We start from the raw sequence: 19,961 nt of genomic DNA, 5'->3' as shown, positions 1-19,961 counted from the left end.
CAGGGATCAAGATGAGGTCTCTATAAAAGGTGTTTTTTTTTAAAGTTCCGTCTTCTTTAGCACAACCCTTCCCACTTTCCTGTGGGGTGGCACAATCTTGACCACTGACTCTAAAGCTGTAAGCATGAACACCTTTTCTTCAGCAGACTCTGAGGAGCACAAAGGCACTGAAACAGCCTATATCCAGCTTGCAAGCGCTGCGCTCATTGCCTAGGAGCCCGGCTACCTCTGATAACCTGTAGCAGTTTTCATTAACCTAGGCTAGAAGATGGAAAAAAAACCTCAAAGATCTTGAGAAGGGAAACCATCTATGCATGAGACTTGCAAAGTCATCTAGCTTGGAGGTTTGAGGAAGGCTTATGGGAAAATGTCTCATTTTGGAGATTTGTGATGGACCATGTTTGTGCAGCACATGGGTGGTGGAGGTATGGAGTATAGAGGGTGTAAAGTGATCCATAAAGTCATGGCAGGTAGACATGAAATTACTGGATTTCCCGATAGAACAAAATCCTTCCATACAGACAGTGTAATCACTTCCTGCCATCTTTTAATTGAAGGCACGATTGTACACTTGGAGGTATAATGAGATCGTTACTGTAGATATCACTAAGGAAACAGGCCATCTCAACAAGCAGTACGATGGATTAGAGGCCCCTATACCTTGGGGCATTACAGCTCCTGACTTTTAAAAAGCCTCTGAGGCGGGTCACATGAGTCAGAGAGGCACCAGTCAAAGCCGAGAATGGGTTACCCGGAGATGAAGGTCTTGCCGTCCTCTTCATATGATACCAGGACGTTAAGAAGGCTGGGCCATACCGTCCTGCAGCACACCTCGGCCCATGGGATTCCTAACATCTTCCGCTCTCGCCACTGGTTCCGTCGCCTGGTCTGGTTGTTCTTTGTGAGTTTCGCCCTGTGTTGCGCCCTCTGGCAGTGCACCGAGATGGTCGTGACCTACTACACCTACCCATCTCATGAGAAGATCATGCTCATTTCCAGCGCTAAGCTCAAGTTCCCAGCCATCACCATCTGCAACCTGAACAGCGTGAAACTGTCCTCCATCAAGAAGAGTTTTGCAATGACGACCTCCCTGCAGGTGCGAATTCTTCCCCCTATATACAAGTGATCAGACAAAAATATGGCGGCCGAAGCATGCTCAATATTTAACAACATATTACACTTCCCCTGTCCCCCAGCGTAACTTGAGACAAACTTAGGACTAGTAATGTTTGCTAATTTCCTTGTGCCTGACCTAATATGTCTCAGAGCTGAACATTTGTTACAATTGCATCCAATTTAGGCTATCTTCACACATATTCAGTCCTCAAAGCTGAGCTCTACGTTGTGGTCTTTGTTGGATCCCAAAAAAAAATCCCGCCAGAGCCATTCACTTCCATGAAGCTGGCAGATACACTTTGGATATGGTCTGGCCTTGGTCCTGGCAGGATTTGTCTTTGTCAGACATGAACAAAAATGTAGCAGATCATGCGAGATAGATTAGATCTGGAAGGAGTATGTTCCCATTCATTGACAGCAAGCAGTTACTATAAAGGGCTCTAACTTGTTCTTCTGCTTCCTAGGACTCTGGTCTAGAGATGAACCACCGTAGAAATCGCTCTCACGCCAACTCATCATCCGAATATCAAGATGACAGCATCCAGTATGCCGGCGCCTTCAACAGGTTCGCCTCGGAATTTAACCAGTTATCGGATGAGCAGAAGGTAGAGATGGGCCACCAGCTGGATGACATGCTGATCTTCTGCAATTTCCATGGTCAGGAATGCAACGCCAGGTACGGCAGGATTAAAGATATCTCATTCATCCGGCAGCTACCGCTCCCTACCTCCCCCACATACACTCTGAGGCTATCTGCACACGTTCAGGATTTTTCGCTTTTTCTGGCCGTTTTCCACGGAAAAAAAGTTTAAAAAACGCATAAGCATCCCATCATTTTTAATGCATTCTGCAATTTTTGTGCACATGATGCTTTTTTTGAAAAAACGCATCGCGGTAAAAAACGCAGCATGTTCATTAATTTTGCGGATTTTTAGCGTTGTTGCCGCTATTTAATGCATTGGGAAGCTCCGGAAAAAAACGCATGCGGATTTTCTGCAGAAAAAGTCCGGTTTTGTTCAGGAAAATTCTGCAGAAAATCCTGACGTGTGCACATAGCCTCAATCTGTCTGAACATGCATGTGCTACCCAATTCCCACTCCTCAGAGATAGTTACATATCCCTCACTGTCCCTTTCCTAATATGTTTCCCTGAACCATGTAAGGAGACTGATGCTTTTAATACATCATGCATTCTCTGTTATCAGCCACTTAGACTTACGCTGGCTATGAAGAGGCTGCTCCCTCACTCCACCTTGCTTTCATGCACCTCATTAATCCGCTAGTGACTCCTGGCTGCTTTTCCTCTGATCTTTTACTTGTCTTGCTTTAATCATCTGACATCAGTCGGTGAAGACGTCTGTGCGCACCCCACTAATGGTGCCATTATGTAGCTTCTTATAATAATAGGATCAAGCAAAAACCGGTCACTCTATGTACTGTCCGCTCTAGAAATATCAAAACTCATAGGGGACAGGTCATCGTCACTTTTGCACCTTTTTTCCTGGGGTAAAAAATTGTTCTTACAAAAGCCTTTATTTGCATTTTATTTTTGTTATTTGTACTTTACATTACATTAGCTTTTTTATTGTTGTTCCACATTATGGCCGTGCCTTTGGTTATCCAGATGTTTTAGCCCAATTCATTATTTACAACTTCTTGATATATCACAATTTTTGTACAACTGTACTCCAGCACAAAAAGAAAGACACAAAAATGAGAAACTGGGTCCTATGTCTGCACAGATTTTTAGTCCTGTACGGTTTCCATTCACTGATAGCAAGCAGATATCTATTTTATATCATAAGGGATTGAGGGCCAATTCATAATTTGCTGTCTTTTTATTTTGCGTTCATGGAGTTTGCACCAAATTTATCATCTTTTACTGAAATACAAAGATTACTTTTTCGCTCTCGTTTTTTTTTCCCACATCTATTTGAACAGTTGCATAATCTGTTCAAGAAGCTTAAAAATGTCACTTGTTAGGCTGTGTGCACACGATGCAGAATTGGTGCGGATCCGCAGTGGATTTTTCCACACAGAAACGCAGTACAATGTAAATCAATAGGGGAAAAAAAAAGCTGTGCTAATGGTGCGAAAAATCCACACTGAATCCGCTGCGGATTGAAAAGAAGTTCATGTCACTTCTTTTGTGCGGAACTGCAGCGTTTCTGCACCCTTCCATTATAGAAATCCGCAGTGGTAAAAACCGCAGAAAATCCGCATCAATTCCGCATCAAAACCCGCGGCAAATCCGCACCTGTGGTTTCTGCCAGGAGATGCGGATTTTGTGAGGAAAATTCTGCACCCCAATCCGCAACGTGTGCACAAAGCCTTAGTCTTCAACTCTGAAAAAACTGGGACAGATTTTGTGCTCAACTGGGTGCAGACAAAGTTATAAAATGCCACAAACTGATGAATTAGGCTGAATCATCTGGATAACCAAAACTGCAGCCATAATGGTGAATAAAAAAAAGAAGCAAAAACCAAGTAAGGTTGAAGATAAAAAGGGTACAGATTCAATAATGCAAATAAAGTCACTAAGTCTTTGTGTAAATCTTGTGATCATGAGGCATTTTTTTTGCAGAAAAATGCTTTACAAAAACTGTTGAATTTTTGTCATTGTTGCAGCAGAAAGAAAAATGTCGTCCACAACATGTGATTGCAGCCATAGAACCTTAGATGAGGGTCCACAGAACAATGATGAATTGGTCCAATAAAGTCCGTTAGATACTGCCAGAACTGTCCAGTAGTACCCTACAACTCCCAGCTCATGGAGGGTTGTCAGAGCTGGACAGTCGTGCTGGGTTCTTACAACTTTTTCTTTTTATTTTTTTAGTTACTTCTCCACTTTTATTAACTATAAATTTGGGAATTGTTACACCTTCAACTCCCTGAAGCCGACAGATTATCGAGGGAACCCAGCGAGTACCCTGCCGCTGAACATTACTAAAGCGGGGTTTATGTACGGTAAGGACCCCCACCATGAGTAAGTCAGGCTCATCACGGGAGGGGAGGGCTCAGTAAAGGCATTGGAAGGAAAGTCCTAAGTTTAGGTTTCTGGTTTAGGATGGGGGTCACACAAGTATGTTCTCTTGTGTCAGAGAATCGGGGCCGATTATGTAAATGACAATCCACTCAAACTCTGTCATAGCATTGTGCTCCTATTGTCTCGCATGAGAGAATCACAGCACAGGTGCGGAAGAGACAGAGAAAGTAATTTCTCCATCTCCTCCATTGCTGGCATCTATGGTAACAGTATTGCACTCTGGAAACATCTGAGTGCAGTCTGATGTTTCACATGAACCCATGGACTTAAATGGGCGAGTGCGATCCAATTCCCTGATGTATTCGCACCATGCTGCAATTGTTCTCATGCCGAATCGGCATAGAAAATAATCGCAGATTTGAGCTGTCTCAAAGAATAACATTGGGCCAAGTGCTGTCTGATAAAACATCACATAGAACTCAGCTGTGTTATACGCTTGTGTGAGCGAGCCCTTAGGCGAAGTTCACACATTGAATACTTGTGCATTTTTCAGCATTGATTTGAGTGTGGAAAGTAATACATTACCGGACCTCAACAAATTTCATCTACTGTACATATTCTGGATATTTTTTGCATGCAAATTGTCCCGTGGTGCAGATATTTCCATCCGCAGCATATCATTTATTTCTGAGGATCCAGATGACAGCAGAATTTCCAGCGTTTCTGCACTAAAAAAAAAATCTGCTTCAAATCTGCACAAAAATAAGTTTCAAAAAAGCAAAAATCAGAGCCGATTGCTATTGCATATTTTGGTGCAATCAACTGCAGACCAAAAAAACAAAACAAAAAACAGTTCGTGCACATGGGAATGTTGCCTTAGTAGGCTTTACCACAGCCTGAATTTTGGGAAAAAGCTGAGTGACCTTCCCTGCAGGTGCAGCTACGGGGGGCACATTGGGAGTCGCCAGCAGTCAGTATCCAATGGCGTCCACTAATCGCTACTAACAAGATCAGAGCGAGATGGGAATTACCAGATGTTGCTGCTGAGGAGATGGCGGTGTCATTAATGGTGACCTGGTTATTACTAATGAGAAGGATCAGGTTATAGATAATGAGCAGGTATAATAGTAATGGATGGACTTTCTGTACCTACGTGTAAAGCTGCTTTTTAGAATGTTCTGGAATAATCTTGCACATCGGGAAGAAGAGGGGTCTATGTTTTCAGAATATGCACCAGTTACTGTATATATGTGGTTCCCTAAGCTTTATATGGGGTTTCAGGGGCTGTAATGGGGGGGTTGGTCATGATGACCATTGAGGTCTCTTCCAACTCTAACATTCTATGGTAAGGGTGGCTCTGCAGGCAGCAGAAAAGGGCTCTGTGATTACTGGAAAGCAGTAGGGGCACTGTTACAGTGGTAGAAGACATGGGCCAATGAGTGTAAGATAGACTATTTCCCACATAAACCTGGATCTTGAGGTCTATGGTTTTGTGCATTGACCCATCTGTGTGCCCGGCAGGTCTGCACCTGGAGCTGTTCATTCAGCAGATTGAATACGTGCGGGACATGACGCACTCTGCAGGCATTCGCCTCCTCATTCACGATCAGACCCAGATGCCGTTCCCTGAGGATGAAGGTGTCAATGTCCCACCCGGAGCCGAAACAGATATCGGCATGATGAAGGTAACAACATGCCTTAAAGGGCCAGTGTCATATTACAGATCTCTATATCCTCGGCTACTGGTCTGAACCCCCCGTGTCATCACTGATATAAGTTGCCAACCATTCCTCATAGTAAAAATCACCACGGGCCATCAACATTCTGCCACTCAGCCCAGGGAGTCTGGTGCTCGGTATCCCTCCCACCCTCTTTCTATAATTCTTGGGTCAATTTCTCCTCCCATGGTTTGCAAAACTTGGAGTCCTTTCCAGATCTATGATATACAAGCCCCTGCATCAAGAAGTTAGGGGTACGCCCACCTTTTTGGCAGCTGCTACCCTTGTAGCTCTGCGTGGATGACATTTGAAGTACTGTTCAGGCCGGGCTGTGGAGTCAGTGTCCATTATGGTGGAGTTGGTATAATAAGAGCCGACTCCTAAATATATATACCCTATATATTGGGTACAGTAGTAAAATGCAGAATATGCTGTAAATGTTTAATAATTTGGGAAAGTTATAAAATGTCCTATAAATGTCTGTTCTGTTCCTGATCTAAGGATCTCGGCTTTTAGATGAGATGAATCTGTGCTGCACTTTATGTACATGTCAGTAGTGACCAGTGCTAGGGAGTCGAGGAAATTGAGCCACAGCCCTGAAACTGCTGGTACTTTTAAGTGACAGAAGGACCTTCAGGGCTCCTTCATGCCATGGATGTAGCCTATGTACACCACTAGGCTTCTTATAGGATTTACCAGGTAAAAAAAAAAAAAAGGTAGATTCCAAAAAGATGTTTCCCTCTACTTACCACTAGATGGCGCCATGGTCATAAACAAGAAATCATAGAGTCTACGACAAAGAAAAGTATTTTCCATTCACCACCAGGGGCTTCTCTGTCCTCCATCCTACATCCATAGACATTAATATGGATATAACGGCTCACGCTCTTCTGGAGCATTTGTGAGGTCAGACCCTGATGTTGGGGGAGGCGCCGGGCTCACAATCTCTGTTCTTGGATGGGCTGAGGCCGGGCTCCGTGCGGCTGCTCATGTTCCCCCATGTCTGTACGGACCTTGTGTTCTGGGCACAGTCATGGAGGACAGGAAAGGGCCTTCCCCAAACTGTTCCCATAAAGCGGAAGCTACAATTGTCCACACTGTCTGAAGATTAAGATTCTCCATCACTGGGCCTAATGAGATGAAGCCGACCCCTGATAACAAGGCCATGGCATTATCCTCCTCCACCAAACTGTACAGCGGGCACAATGCAGTCAGGGTAACGTTCTCCTTCACTAAACCTAGACTCAACTACCAGATGTCAATAGAGAAGTGTGATCCGTCACTGCACAGAAAATGTATTCTCCAGAGTCCTGTGGTGGCGGCTTTACATCACTGCATCTGACGCTCGGCATTGTGCTTGGTGATGTACGGCTGCATGCAGTTACTCAGCCATGAAGCTCCCAGCGGGGGCGCTGGGTTTGTGCTGATGGTAATACTAGAGGCGGTCTGGGTTCTGTAGTTATGGAGTCAGAACAGCGGTGGTGACTTTTCTGCCCTCAGCACTCGGCCCCCTCTCTTTAATATTACGGGGTATCCACTTCATGGCTGAGTTCCTTCCACTTCTCAATAATATCACTCACAGGTGATGGGGAAGATTCAGGAGGAAGAAACGTCACGGATGGACTTATTACTCCAGTTGTTCCTATTATAGGACCGCACCGGTATCAGTGAGCTCTGCACTACCGGACGTTGTCACATTAGTAAAGGCAGATGACATGGCGGCGGGCGGGACGATGGGACTGAAGGAAAATCAGAATCAGTGATTGAGAAGCTGGACCAATACTTTCCTCCATGTTGTATGTGAGGTTCCATTATATTAATATAATGGATAGATTTTCTGTTCTGTTTTGCAGGTTCACATTGAAAGGCTGAAATCCCCGTACATAAGTCAGTGCACCGAAGGGGAGAACATCAAGAACTTCTATAAGGATGTGTATGGATCTGGGTACACGCGAGAGGTCAGCTTGTCCTGTTGGGACTGACAGCATGGCAGACCCGTCTTGTATAGTGGTAGATCATGGGTCCACTCACATTACCGTGCCTCAGAAAAAAAGAAAACCAAACCCACATCATTATCTGCCATGTGTGAAGTATTAGAAAAAAAACAACAGCTTTCAGAAACCGCAACACATGGTTATGTCTGGTATTGAAGTGAATGCTGCTGAGCTGCAGTACCACAGACAACCAGTGGAGGGGTGGCACCGTTTTTGCAATCCTAGACGACCATCTTTAAAGAGAACCTGTCAGCAGGATTTTGCCCTATAAACTAAAGGCTGGGCCATAATGGCTAGGTGATGCTGATTAATACGATACCTGATGGGAAAGGATCCGCTCAGTGGTTGGTTAATACTCACTTTATGAAGTTTTCAGAAAATGATATCTTGTGTGCTTTGGGGTGGGACATGGGGGCAGGGTCGTCTTTTTGTTCTCCGCCCCCACCAGCCTCCTCTGCTTCTTGTACAAGTCACTGATTATTCAGTGACCTGCCTCATTTTTTAAATTCTGTTCCGCCATCATTGTGTGGGTGGCGCGTGTGCAGTGGGTGCTGGCGTCATGTGTTCAGAACTTCAATAAAATGGCAACGGAGGCGGCGCATGTACAGATCGAGGTTTTGGCTCAGTTCAGATGAGCGGTGCGATGATGGCGGTGCATAATTGTACAAAGGAAGCATGTCACTGAATAATCAGTGACCTGTACAAGAAACAGAGGAGGCTGATGGGGGCAGAGAACCAGAAGACCCTGCCCCCACATCCCACCCCGAAGCACATTTGACGTCATTTTCTGAAAACTTCATAAGGCGAGTATTAAACAACCACTGAGCGGATCTCTTCACATCAGGTATTAGATCAGCATCACAGCACCATTATGGCCGTGCCATTAGTTTATAAGGCAACATCCTGCTGACAGGTTCTCTTTAATGTGCTGTAAAGTCTTAGGAGTGCACAACATTTTTTTGGGTCCAAGGGCCAAATTGCCATAATGAACTGATCCAAAGGGCAGCAAATAGTTTTTTTTTTTGTTTTTTTTTTAACAGGGTAGTTACATGAATACATCACCAGAACACAATTTTGAGTATTCGAGAAGGATTTGGAGAGTTTCTGTTTAGAAAAAAAAAATAAAATTTTTTGGAGCACAAACTCGCCAAATCCTCCTCAACTCTCTGACACTTTCTAATGTTTAACATAGCCATGAAACAAGTTATGTATTGCTACATGGGTACAAAATCAGAACCCCCATTGGTGCATGAGTACAGCGCCAGAACCACCATCTATGCATGAGTTCAGAGCCAGAACCACTGTTGGTGCATGAGTGCGGCGCCAGAACCACAGTCTGTGCATGAGTGCGGCGCCAGAACCACAGTCTGTGCATGAGTGCAGGGCCAGAACCACCGTCTGTGCATGAGTGCAGGGCCAGAACCACCGTCTGTGCATGAGTGCAGGGCCAGAACCACTGTTGGTGCATGAGTGCGGCGCCAGAACCACAGTCTGTGCATGAGTGCGGCGCCAGAACCACCGTTGGTGCATGAGTGCGGCGCCAGAACCACCGTCGGTGCATGAGTGCAGCGCCAGAACCACCGTCGGTGCATGAGTGCAGCGCCAGAACCACCGTCGGTGCATGAGTGCAGCGCCAGAACCACCGTCGGTGCATGAGTGCAGCGCCAGAACCACCGTCGGTGCATGAGTGCAGCGCCAGAACCACCGTCGGTGCATGAGTGCAGCGCCAGAACCACCGTTGGTGCACGAGTGCGGCGCCAGAACCACAGTCTGTGCATGAGTGCGGCGCCAGAACCACAGTCTGTGCATGAGTGCGGCGCCAGAACCACTGTTGGTGCATGAGTGCAGCGCCAGACATGTATACAGCACCAATCTTAGTACAGAGATAAATTGTACTATCAGGTGAGACCAATCATCAGACTGTGGACCATGCAGGAACCACCGTACTGAGGAGACCCAGGCAGTATCACAAACATTTACATCCAGGTACCTTATAGGTGATATCGTCTCTCATTGGAATCACTCCTATGCCTTTTTGTCTCCATTTAGCACAGACGCCATGATGAGTTTTCACGCCCTAAGTTTCTTTCTCCAGACTTACTTCTTTTTCGTCTTCAGCAGCAATTCCGGACACAGGGTCCTTAAAAATAAAAGTATCATTATACTGCTTCATAAATAAAAATATCTTCCATGCTAATCCCCTGAATAAATAATTGTCCTTCATTGTGTTTCCTGGACAAAATACCCCCTCACACTTCCCCTTTCCAAGTCCCCCCCGGTATACTATGTCCCCTTGTACAATCCCCCCTAATTGCTGCATAATTTCCCAAATTGCCACAATATGCGCCCTTGTAGTAATACAACCCTTCCCTGGCCCTCATCTAAAATAACAAGACATTTAATCTTCAGAGCGCTTGCCAGTGCCTGACGTCTTCTGCCCCCAGCAGCAGTACAATGACCCCATCACGGTGCTGCACGTTGGGGTGGAGGGCTGCCGCGCGCTCCTCTGCCCATGTCCTGGCCCGGCAGTATAGGTATGAATACAGAAAGGAGCTCACACATCCACACAGCTGCGCAGGCCCCACAACCACCCTCAGCAGTCAGTATTCTGTGCAGGCCTGTCTCCAATGAAGCTTTATCTTTGTAAAAGGGATCCTTTGCATTTTTAAAAGGAACCCGTCACCCCCAAAATCGAAGGTGAGCCAAGCCCACCAGCATCGGGCTTCTCTACAGCATTCTGTAATGCTTTAGATAAGCCCCCAGTGTACCCTGAAAGATAAGAAAAAGAGGTTAGATTATACTCACCCAGGGGCGGTCCCGGTCCGATCCGATGGGCGTCGCGGTCTGTTCCGGCGCCTCCAATCTTCTTACGATGACATCCTCTTCTTGTCTTCATGCTGCGGCTCCGGCGCAGGCCTACTTTATCTGCCCTGTTGAGGGCAGAGCAAAGTCCTGCAGTGCGCAGGCGCTGGGCCTCTCTGACCTTTCCCGGCGCCTGCGCACTGCAGTACTTTGCTCTGACCTCAACAGGGCAGACAAAGTATGCCTGCGCCGGAGCGTAAAGACAAGAAGAGGACGTCATCGTAAGAAGATGGGAGGCCCCGGACCGCGACGCCCATCGGACCGGTCCACAGCGGGACCGCCCCTGGGTGAGTATAATCTAACCTCTTTTTCTCATCTTTCAGGTTACATCTGGGGCTTATCTACAGCATTACAGAATGCTGTAGATAAGCCCTTGATGCCGGTGGGCTTAGCTCACCTTCAATTTTGGGGGTGACAGGTTCCCTTTAAGATCTCGGCTTGCTGTCAGTACAAGGCTCGCTTTGGTCAGCCCCCCCTCCCCCCTCAATACATACATGTCTGTTGTAACAACTCTGCTGGCATCACGGCATGGCCTCGCATTTCTCACACTATCTTACCCACTGCTCCAGGCCATGATGTGGTTTCTGTTTCTTGCCAGCTCCATGTTCTGTGTCTCTGCTCTCTGCATGCTTCATAGTTCTGTGTATAGAGGGGCGGCGCCTGAACTCTCTGGTTCTTATAGGAATTGGGTGCATCTGTCCAATCTGTTCCTGACCAATAGCCAGGAGACCTCCAGTATTTAGTTCAGCTCCACCCAGTGGTCTGGGCCTGTGCAATGTGTTAGCTCAGTTAGTGTCTTGCTTCTGAGTTTGCCTGGCCTTGCTCTGAGTTACTCCCTCTCTGGAGGATTCTCTGTGTTATTTCCTAGGTCTTGTTGTCCGCCCACCAGGAGGCAGTATATCCTGGTCCCAGTGTCTTTGTCCTTGTGTCTTGTTCCATTGCCTTGTCTGTACTTAGTCTTACCTCGGTCTTCTAGTCTTTGGCTTCCTTCCCTGTTGTCTTTCCTTGTATTCTCAGTCTGCTTTCACTCCGCACTCTTGCAGCTCTGCCTGCTCTGAACCTTTGTTACTTTACCTCTGCTCCTCACTTCTGCGTTTCTGCTCCTTTCTACTCTGCTTATCTTCTGCTGTTGCAGTTATCCCTTGCTGCAGCTTCTCTCCACATTCTTTGTGGCTCTGCTCAGCTTTGCTGCAGAGACCCCTCCCGCAGCTCCGCTCCGCTCCTTGCGGTTCTACCTGGCTCCGCTCCTTGCGGTTCTACCTGGCTCCGCTCCTTGCGGTTCTACCTGGCTCCGCTCCTTGCGGTTCTACCTGGCTCCGCTCCTTGCGGTTCTACCTGGCTCCGCTCCTTGCGGTTCTACCTGGCTCCGCTCCTTGCGGTTCTACCTGGCTCCGCTCCTTGCGGTTCTACCTGGCTCCGCTCCTTGCGGTTCTACCTGGCTCCACTCCTTGCGGTTCTACCTGGCTCCGCTCCTTGCGGTTCTACCTGGCTCCGCTCCTTGCGGTTCTACCTGGCTCCGCTCTTTGCGGTTCTACTTCTCCTGCACTTGGCTCCGCCTCCAGCTCTTGGCTCCGCCTCCTGCCTGTCTGCACTTGGCTCCGCCTCCAGCTCTTGGCTCCGCCTCCTGCATTTCTGTTCTTGGCTCTAGCTCCTGTGCTTTCGCTCTGCATCCGCTCTTGCGGTCTTTATCTACTTATTCCTAGGTCCTCGTGTCTGAACAGGTTCTTACCCGTTCTACATACCTGCCTGCAGACCGGTCCCTACCGGTTCTTCCAGTGTACCAGTCTTGTCCACCAGTCCAGCCAGAGAGCCAGCCGTGCCCGCCTGCCTGACAGTGTTCCTGTTGTACCCGTCTGCCTGCCTATGTGCCAGCCATGCCCGCTTGCTTGTCTATGTTCCGTTCCCCGGTGGGATCAGCAGCCACAACCAGACTCCACCCTGGAGTGGTACCTGGTAGCTCCCTATTGCACAAGTCTGACCTCACCATCAGAGGCTCCAGCGAACACCTAGGAAGCTACTTAGTTACGCCCCTTCCAGGGAGGTTTGGTCTGTGGTCCAGTGGGGCCACTCCCCCACACGCCCGCGCCAACCAGTCTGGGCGCGAGCATGACAGTTTGCACAGGCCATGGCCTCCGCTGTATCCCATGTCCTACCGCTCGCAGAACATGATGAACTTTTTTCCTGCCCGTATGAGCAACCTGAAAAATTTGTTCCACCAAGGGTGGTTCAGATTGAAGAGACCTCTGACCCAATTATTGTCTCTAATGCTCTCTTCAAGCAACTTCAGGCCTATGAGGAGGAGCACTACCCAGCTGACCCACCTAGGTTCTATGGGAATCCTGAAGAATGCCAGGGGTTCCTGAAGCAGTGCTTACGCTACATCCTGCAGAATGCAGCTTGTTTCCCCTCTGACTGGGTCAAGGTGGGTTACATCATGTCCTACCTGACCGAAGATGCTCTAATATGGATAACTCCCCTCTGGGAAGCAGGGGATCCTATCGTCATGAACCTAGGGGCCTTCCTGGTGGCCTTCCGTAAAGTCTTTGACAAGCCTTGTCCTGCTGCTCCTGTTAAGTCTTCCCCATCTAGATCTGAGAGGCGCTCCAGACGGGCGAAACCCGTGAAGAAACCCCCACGTCAAGCCATGACCGTCTGTGACCCTCCTGTTCCTCTACCCGTTAAAGCAGCAACCTGTGTGAAGCCTAAGAAGGTTGATGAGAGTGGGCTGGCAAAGCAGCAGCCTGAAATCAGCCATAAGAAGGGCATACAATGTCGCTGCTGTTGTGAGGAACACCTGGATGGCCTCTGTCCAGGGGATCTTAAGCTCCAAAACCTCGGGCCAGTTGGAGAGGCTGCCCCTGGCGAGAGTACTTCCTCTCCATCTAAGTTAATGACTGTTTCTCTGTCTTCTGGGAGCTTTGGTGTGTCTAAGCTGCCTGTCATACGGAGTCTGTGTATGGTCTCCGTTCTTCAGCTCCAGAACCCAGTGTGGCCGTTGCCTGATAATGGCCGAAGCCTGCTAAAGAGCAGTCTAGTCCTGCAAGGACAACTACAGCTCCAAGTTGGAGCCTTATACACGAAGAAGTTTGTTTTCCGTATGCTGTCTGTTATGCCCATGGGTCATTCTAAGCCAAGGACTCTACCACCCGCTCTGGTCAAGACTTGCAGTAAGGTGCTTCGTTTGAACTTACCCAGTCTTGAGAAGTGTCTGGTTCCCATGCGTCAAAGACACTCAGCAGAGACATCTTCTTCTGCTGGTCTGCTAGTTGTCGAGTCAAGCTGTGCTGACGTCACCGAAGATGGGGAAACGGTGACTATGTCTCCACACATCTCCAGCGACTATACCAGTAAACACTTAGTCGTCGAGTCAAGATGTGCTAATGTCACCGAAGATGGGGAAGCGGTGACTATCTCTCCACACGTCTCCAGCGACTTTACCTGTATTCCATTCCTAGGAACATCCCCGCCGCTTGGACGATTTCTTCTGGATAACGGGCAGAAGATGGTTCCTATGTTTGTACCTTCTGCGTCCTTGTGGCCGGCTGGTGAAGATTTCAAAACAGAAGTTTGTTCACCTCAATTTTTCTCTGACCCGGTGGAGCTGATGCTCTCCACACTCATCTCTAGTGACTTTTCCTGTGTTCAGTATCCGGGAGCTTCTCTACTACCTGTTGGGCAAAATTTGAATCCTATGAGACGGTTTCCAGTTTCCAAGTGTCTGGCTGGTGAAGATATTAAGATGGCAGCATTCAAGTCCCTGTTACCTATGTACCTGGAGGAGGTGGTCCTGCTCATTGTGGAAGCTAATCCTGTTGAGTACCAAAAGACTTTGTTTTCTGAGATACCTGGTGACCCTCCTGCCGCCTTCTACCCTGAAGATGTCATGTTGGCCTGGACTATGTGTGCTCCCATCCTTCTTCTACAAGTTATTCTGGTGGGCTTGAAGAAGAGGGGCCGTAAAGGGGGGGGGGGGGTACTGTAACAACTCTGCTGGCATCACGGCATGGCCTCTCATTTCTCACACTATCTTACCCACTGCTCCAGGCCATGATGTGGTTTCTGTTTCTTGCCAGCTCCATGTTCTGTGTCTCTGCTCTCTGCATGCTTCATAGTTCTGTGTATAGAGGGGCGGCGCCTGAACTCTCTGGTTCTTATAGGAATCAGGTGCATCTGTCCAATCTGTTCCTGACCAATGGCCAGGAGACCTCCAGTATTTAGTTCAGCTCCACCCAGTGGTCTGGGCCTGTGCAATGTGTTAGCTCAGTTAGTGTCTTGCTTCTGAGTTTGCCTGGCCTTGCTCTGAGTTACTTCCTCTCTGGAGGATTCTCTGTGTTATTTCCTAGGTCTTGTTGTCCGCCCACCAGGAGGCAGTATATCCTGGTCCCAGTGTCTTTGTCCTTGTGTCTTGTTCCATTGCCTTGTCTGTACTTAGTCTTACCTCGGTCTTCTAGTCTTTGGCTTCCTTCCCTGTTGTCTTTCCTTGTATTCTCAGTCTGCTTTCACTCCGCACTCTTGCAGCTCTGCCTGCTCTGAACCTTTGTTACTTTACCTCTGCTCCTCACTTCTGCGTTTCTGCTCCTTTCTACTCTGCTTATCTTCTGCTGTTGCAGTTATCCCTTGCTGCAGCTTCTCTCCACATTCTTTGTGGCTCTGCTCAGCTTTGCTGCAGAGACCCCTCCCGCAGCTCCGCTCCGCTCCTTGCGGTTCTACCTGGCTCCGCTCCTTGCGGTTCTACCTGGCTCCGCTCCTTGCGGTTCTACCTGGCTCCGCTCCTTGCGGTTCTACCTGGCTCCGCTCCTTGCGGTTCTACCTGGCTCCGCTCCTTGCGGTTCTACCTGGCTCCGCTCCTTGCGGTTCTACCTGGCTCCGCTCCTTGCGGTTCTACCTGGCTCCGCTCTTTGCGGTTCTACTTCTCCTGCACTTGGCTCCGCCTCCAGCTCTTGGCTCCGCCTCCTGCCTGTCTGCACTTGGCTCCGCCTCCAGCTCTTGGCTTCGCCTCCTGCATTTCTGTTCTTGGCTCTAGCTCCTGTGCTTTCGCTCTGCATCCGCTCTTGCGGTCTTTATCTACTTATTCCTAGGTCCTCGTGTCTGAACAGGTTCTTACCCGTTCTACATACCTGCCTGCAGACCGGTCCCTACCGGTTCTTCCAGTGTACCAGTCTTGTCCACCAGTCCAGCCAGAGAGCCAGCCGTGCCCGCCTGCCTGACAGTGTTCCTGTTGTACCCGTCTGCCTGCCTATGTGCCAGCCGTGCCCGCTTGCTTGTCTATGTTCCGTTCCCCGGTGGGATCAGCAGCCACAACCAGACTCCACCCTGGAGTGGTACCTGGTAGCTCCCTATTGCACAAGTCTGACCTCACCATCAGAGGCTCCAGCGAACACCTAGGAAGCTACTTAGTTACGCCCCTTCCAGGGAGGTTTGGTCTGTGGTCCAGTGGGGCCACTCCCCCACACGCCCGCGCCAACCAGTCTGGGCGCGAGCATGACATCTGTCTTCTCTGACCTCACTGTCCATGTTCCTGTCGCCCGCAGGCCTGTAAACGGACGTGTGCCCAGCAGAACATCATCGACAATTGTGGCTGCACTCACTGGGAGTTTGCTTGTCCGAAAAAGCTGGGACACCCCAAGTGTAACCTCAGCAATGCTGCCATCCGTACGTTCATTACTACTTTATTATTCATTTATTAAATATCCCCTCTTTTGCGCTCTGTTATCAACCATTTCCAGGTGGTAAATGTTTGACCTATAGGACTCATATAGTTTGGTTGCACCATAGTATGTGCCCCTTTAATTTCATTACATAGGCTGTTTGTCTGTTGAAATGTTAGTGTGCGATTAGTAAGGAAAATGCCCAACGCTCCAAGGGAAAACCATATGAGGGGGCTGAAACTCAGGGGGCTCACAAACAGCTGACTGCGCTCTGACTACTACGTCTTTGGCTTCCAGGTGACTGTGTGAAGCTCTACGAATTTAAATTTGCTCACGATGAACTGAACTGCTACTGCCCCCTACAGTGCAAGTAAGTGCACCGCACCCATCATCCACCTGTAGCTCTGCAGCTGCAGAGAAACTACAACTCTCAGCATGCCCTGAGAAAAGGGTTATGTTCCATCTGGATAAAGGATGTGAAGCAATGCCCCTTTAATTACCAATTGCTGGGTCATCAAACATGTCAGCACAGCGGCAGAGCACATGACACGGGTGTAGAATTTCCTGTCTGCTTCCAGCTGACACAACATTTTAGCCAATTCTGCTTTTCTGAATTAAATGACGAGTCAGACTGCGGCCACAAGTATACCAAGAGCAGAGAGACAAGAAGAGAGCCCGCTATATCTCCTCCTGGGAAAGCAGAGTAACAGGCAGTAGTACGGCCGCCTGTACCGCTGCCACCAAGTGTTCTTGTAGGAATTTAACTTGTTCTTAGGGGGATACTGAAGTCCTGAGTGGTCTCCTTATACCACCCTCCTCCATCACCTGACTGATGCCCAGTCCTCTGTGTCAGAGTCAGCGCCAGTAGCCACAGTCTGTCCTCCGCTTGTTATGGAGAAGAAGGGGAGAAACAGGGATGCACTCAAAGTTATTACAGACCCCAGACCACGACTGTCAGACAACAAAAAACTAATTCAGACCCTAAACCAGGACCCTAAATTAATTCAAACTCAAGACCAAACTCTAAACATAGACCTGAGACCAGAACCTAAATGAATTTATCCCCTAAACCAGACCCCTAAATTCATTCTGACCTCAGACCAGACCCCTACATTCATAGAGACCCCTGAATTTACTGAGACGTCAGATCAGACCCATACATTAATCCAAACCCTAAATAAATGTAGATCTTAAAATAGATCCCTAAATAGAGACCCCAAACCACATAAATTAAAGGCCCCCAAAGTTCATTGAGACTTCTAAATATAGAGAAGACCCCCTAAACTAATAAAGACTTTTACATAGAGACCGCAGATGAGACCTTTAAATGAATGCAGACTTCAGTTTAACTTCCGACCCAAGAGCAGACTGGGGCACGTACTGACCACTCCTTGCTCGGGGGTCCTCTTATTTCCGGTGCCGCTACACAAGCTGTTCGGGTTGGTCACCATGCGTGCCACACTTTCCCAGAAGCAGATAATTATGTTTTATTCTTTGCTTCATTATAACAGAGAGGAGATTTATGAGCTGACCGTGTCTGGATCCCAGTGGCCGTCTACCGCTTTTATTGTAAGTGTCACATATTAGACCAGGGAGCCTCTAATGTCCAAGACTTACAAATAAGATCAAACTTATCCAAATGGTGCGTGATGCCGCCTGTAGGAGCTGAAAATCACTTTTCTCTTTTTAGGAAAATTTCTCTAAGGACCTTAAGGAATGGGGAGGACAAATGAAAGACGTGGCGGACGATCCAGCACTTATCAGGTATATTGCCTCCACTGGCAGCAACATTGAATGCAGCCTATTGCTCCCGGTTATCTGCTTCTGCAGGATTTGGCTCTATTAGCAGCTGATATTAGAATTACCGACCTTTTAAAAATATTCCCTAATCTGTATTATTTCCCACAGGGATAATTTTGTGAAGGTCGTGGTTTACTTCAAACAACTCAATTTTGAGCTGATAGAAGAAGAACCATCAATGACGGTGAGGACTGAGCCTAAAATATACACACGCGCACATATACCTGTTTGTACAGGTAACTATTACTGTGCAGGATTATTAGGCAACTTAATAAAAACCAAATATATTCCCATCTCACTTGTTTAATTTCACCAGGTAAACCAATATAACTGCACAAAATTTAGAAATAAAGATTTCTGACATGCAAAAACAAAACCCCAAAAAATTAGTGACACTCAGCAGCCTTGCATCCATGGATTCTGTCAGTTGCTTGATCTGTTTACGACCAACATTGCGTGCAGCAGCCACCACAGCCTCCCAGGCACTGTTCCGAGAGGTGGACTGTTTTCCCTCCCTGTAGATCTCACATTTTATGAGGGACCACAGGTTCTCTATGGGGTTCAGATCAGGTGAACAAGGGGGCCAAGTCATTATTTTTTCTTCTTTGAGACCTTTACTGGCCAGCCACGCTGTGGAGTAGTTGGAGGCATGTGATGGAGCATTGTCCTGCATGCAAATCATGTTTTTCTTGAACGATACCTACTTCTTCCTGTACCACTGCTTGAAGAAGTTGTCTTCCAGAAACTGGCAGTAGGTCTGGGAGTTGAGCTTCACTCCATCCTCAACCCGAAAAGGTCCCACAAGTTCATCTTTGATGATACCAGCCCATACCAGTACCCCACCTCCACCTTGCTGGCATCTGAGTTGGAGTGGAGCTCTCTGCCCTTTACTGATCCAGCCTCTGGCCCATCAAGAGTCACTCATTTCATCAGTCCATAAAACCTTTGAAAAGTCAGTCTTAAGATATTTCTTGGCCCAGTCTTGACGTTTTATCTAATGTTTCTTGTTCAAAGGTGGTAGTTTTTCAGCCTTCCTTACCTTGGCCATGTCCCTGAGTATCGCACACCTTGTGCTTTTTGTTACTCCAGTAACGTTGCAGCTCTGAAATATTGCAAAACTGGTGGCAAATGGCATCTTCAGGCTTGATTTTCCTCAATTCATGGGCAGTTATTTTGCGCCTTTTTTGACAAACACGCTTCTTGTGACCTTGTTGGCTATTTGCCATGAGACGCTTGATTCTTCAGTGATCACGCTTCAAAAGTTTGGCAATTTCAAGACTGCTGCATCCCTCTGCAAGACATCTCACAATTTTGGACTTTTCAGAGCCCGTCAAATCTCTCATCTGACCCATTTTGCCAAAGGAAAGGAAGTTGCCTAATAATTAAGCACACCTTATATAGGGTTTTGATGTCATTAGACAACACCACTACTCATTACAGAGATGCACATCATCGGATTTACTTACCGTATATACTCGAGTATAAGCCAAGAATTTCAGCCCATTTTTTTAGGCTGAAATTGCCCCTCTCGGTTTATACTCGAGTCATTCCCAGGGGTCGGCAGGGGAGGGGGAGCGGTAGCTGTCTAATAATACTCAACTGCTCCCGGCGCCGTCCCTGGTTCTCCGGGCGCTGACAGCTTCTTCCTGTATTGACCGGTCACATGATACAGCTCATTACAGTAATGAATATGGACCCCACTCCACTCCCATAGGGGTGGAGCCGCATATTCATTACTGTAATGAGCGGTACCATGTGACCACTCAACACAGGAAGAAGCCATCAGCGCCCGGAGAACCAGGGACGTCCAGGGACCGCGCCGGGAGCAGGTGAGTATG

General features: G+C 47.9%; 1 protein-coding gene across 1 annotated transcript in view; it reads left to right on the top strand.

The window, feature by feature from the left end:
* Positions 1 to 440: 440 nt before the first annotated feature.
* The window catches only part of LOC143805371 (epithelial sodium channel subunit gamma-like), a 21,854-nt gene continuing 2,333 nt past the window's right edge, over positions 441 to 19,961 (top strand). Inside the window, exons 1-10 of the mRNA XM_077284621.1 lie at positions 441 to 1,096; positions 1,581 to 1,792; positions 3,952 to 4,082; positions 5,623 to 5,786; positions 7,673 to 7,777; positions 16,207 to 16,327; positions 16,621 to 16,693; positions 17,835 to 17,892; positions 18,014 to 18,087; positions 18,232 to 18,307. Of these exons, the coding sequence (XP_077140736.1) occupies positions 743 to 1,096; positions 1,581 to 1,792; positions 3,952 to 4,082; positions 5,623 to 5,786; positions 7,673 to 7,777; positions 16,207 to 16,327; positions 16,621 to 16,693; positions 17,835 to 17,892; positions 18,014 to 18,087; positions 18,232 to 18,307 (1,368 nt within the window). The 5' untranslated portion in view covers positions 441 to 742. The remainder of the gene's footprint in view (positions 1,097 to 1,580; positions 1,793 to 3,951; positions 4,083 to 5,622; positions 5,787 to 7,672; positions 7,778 to 16,206; positions 16,328 to 16,620; positions 16,694 to 17,834; positions 17,893 to 18,013; positions 18,088 to 18,231; positions 18,308 to 19,961) is intronic.

This window comes from Ranitomeya variabilis, chromosome 2, assembly GCF_051348905.1.
Source record: "Ranitomeya variabilis isolate aRanVar5 chromosome 2, aRanVar5.hap1, whole genome shotgun sequence".
NCBI classification, from domain to species: domain Eukaryota; kingdom Metazoa; phylum Chordata; class Amphibia; order Anura; family Dendrobatidae; genus Ranitomeya; species Ranitomeya variabilis.
Note: the sequence above shows the minus strand (reverse complement) of the source record. Positions and strands in the feature narration are given on the sequence as shown.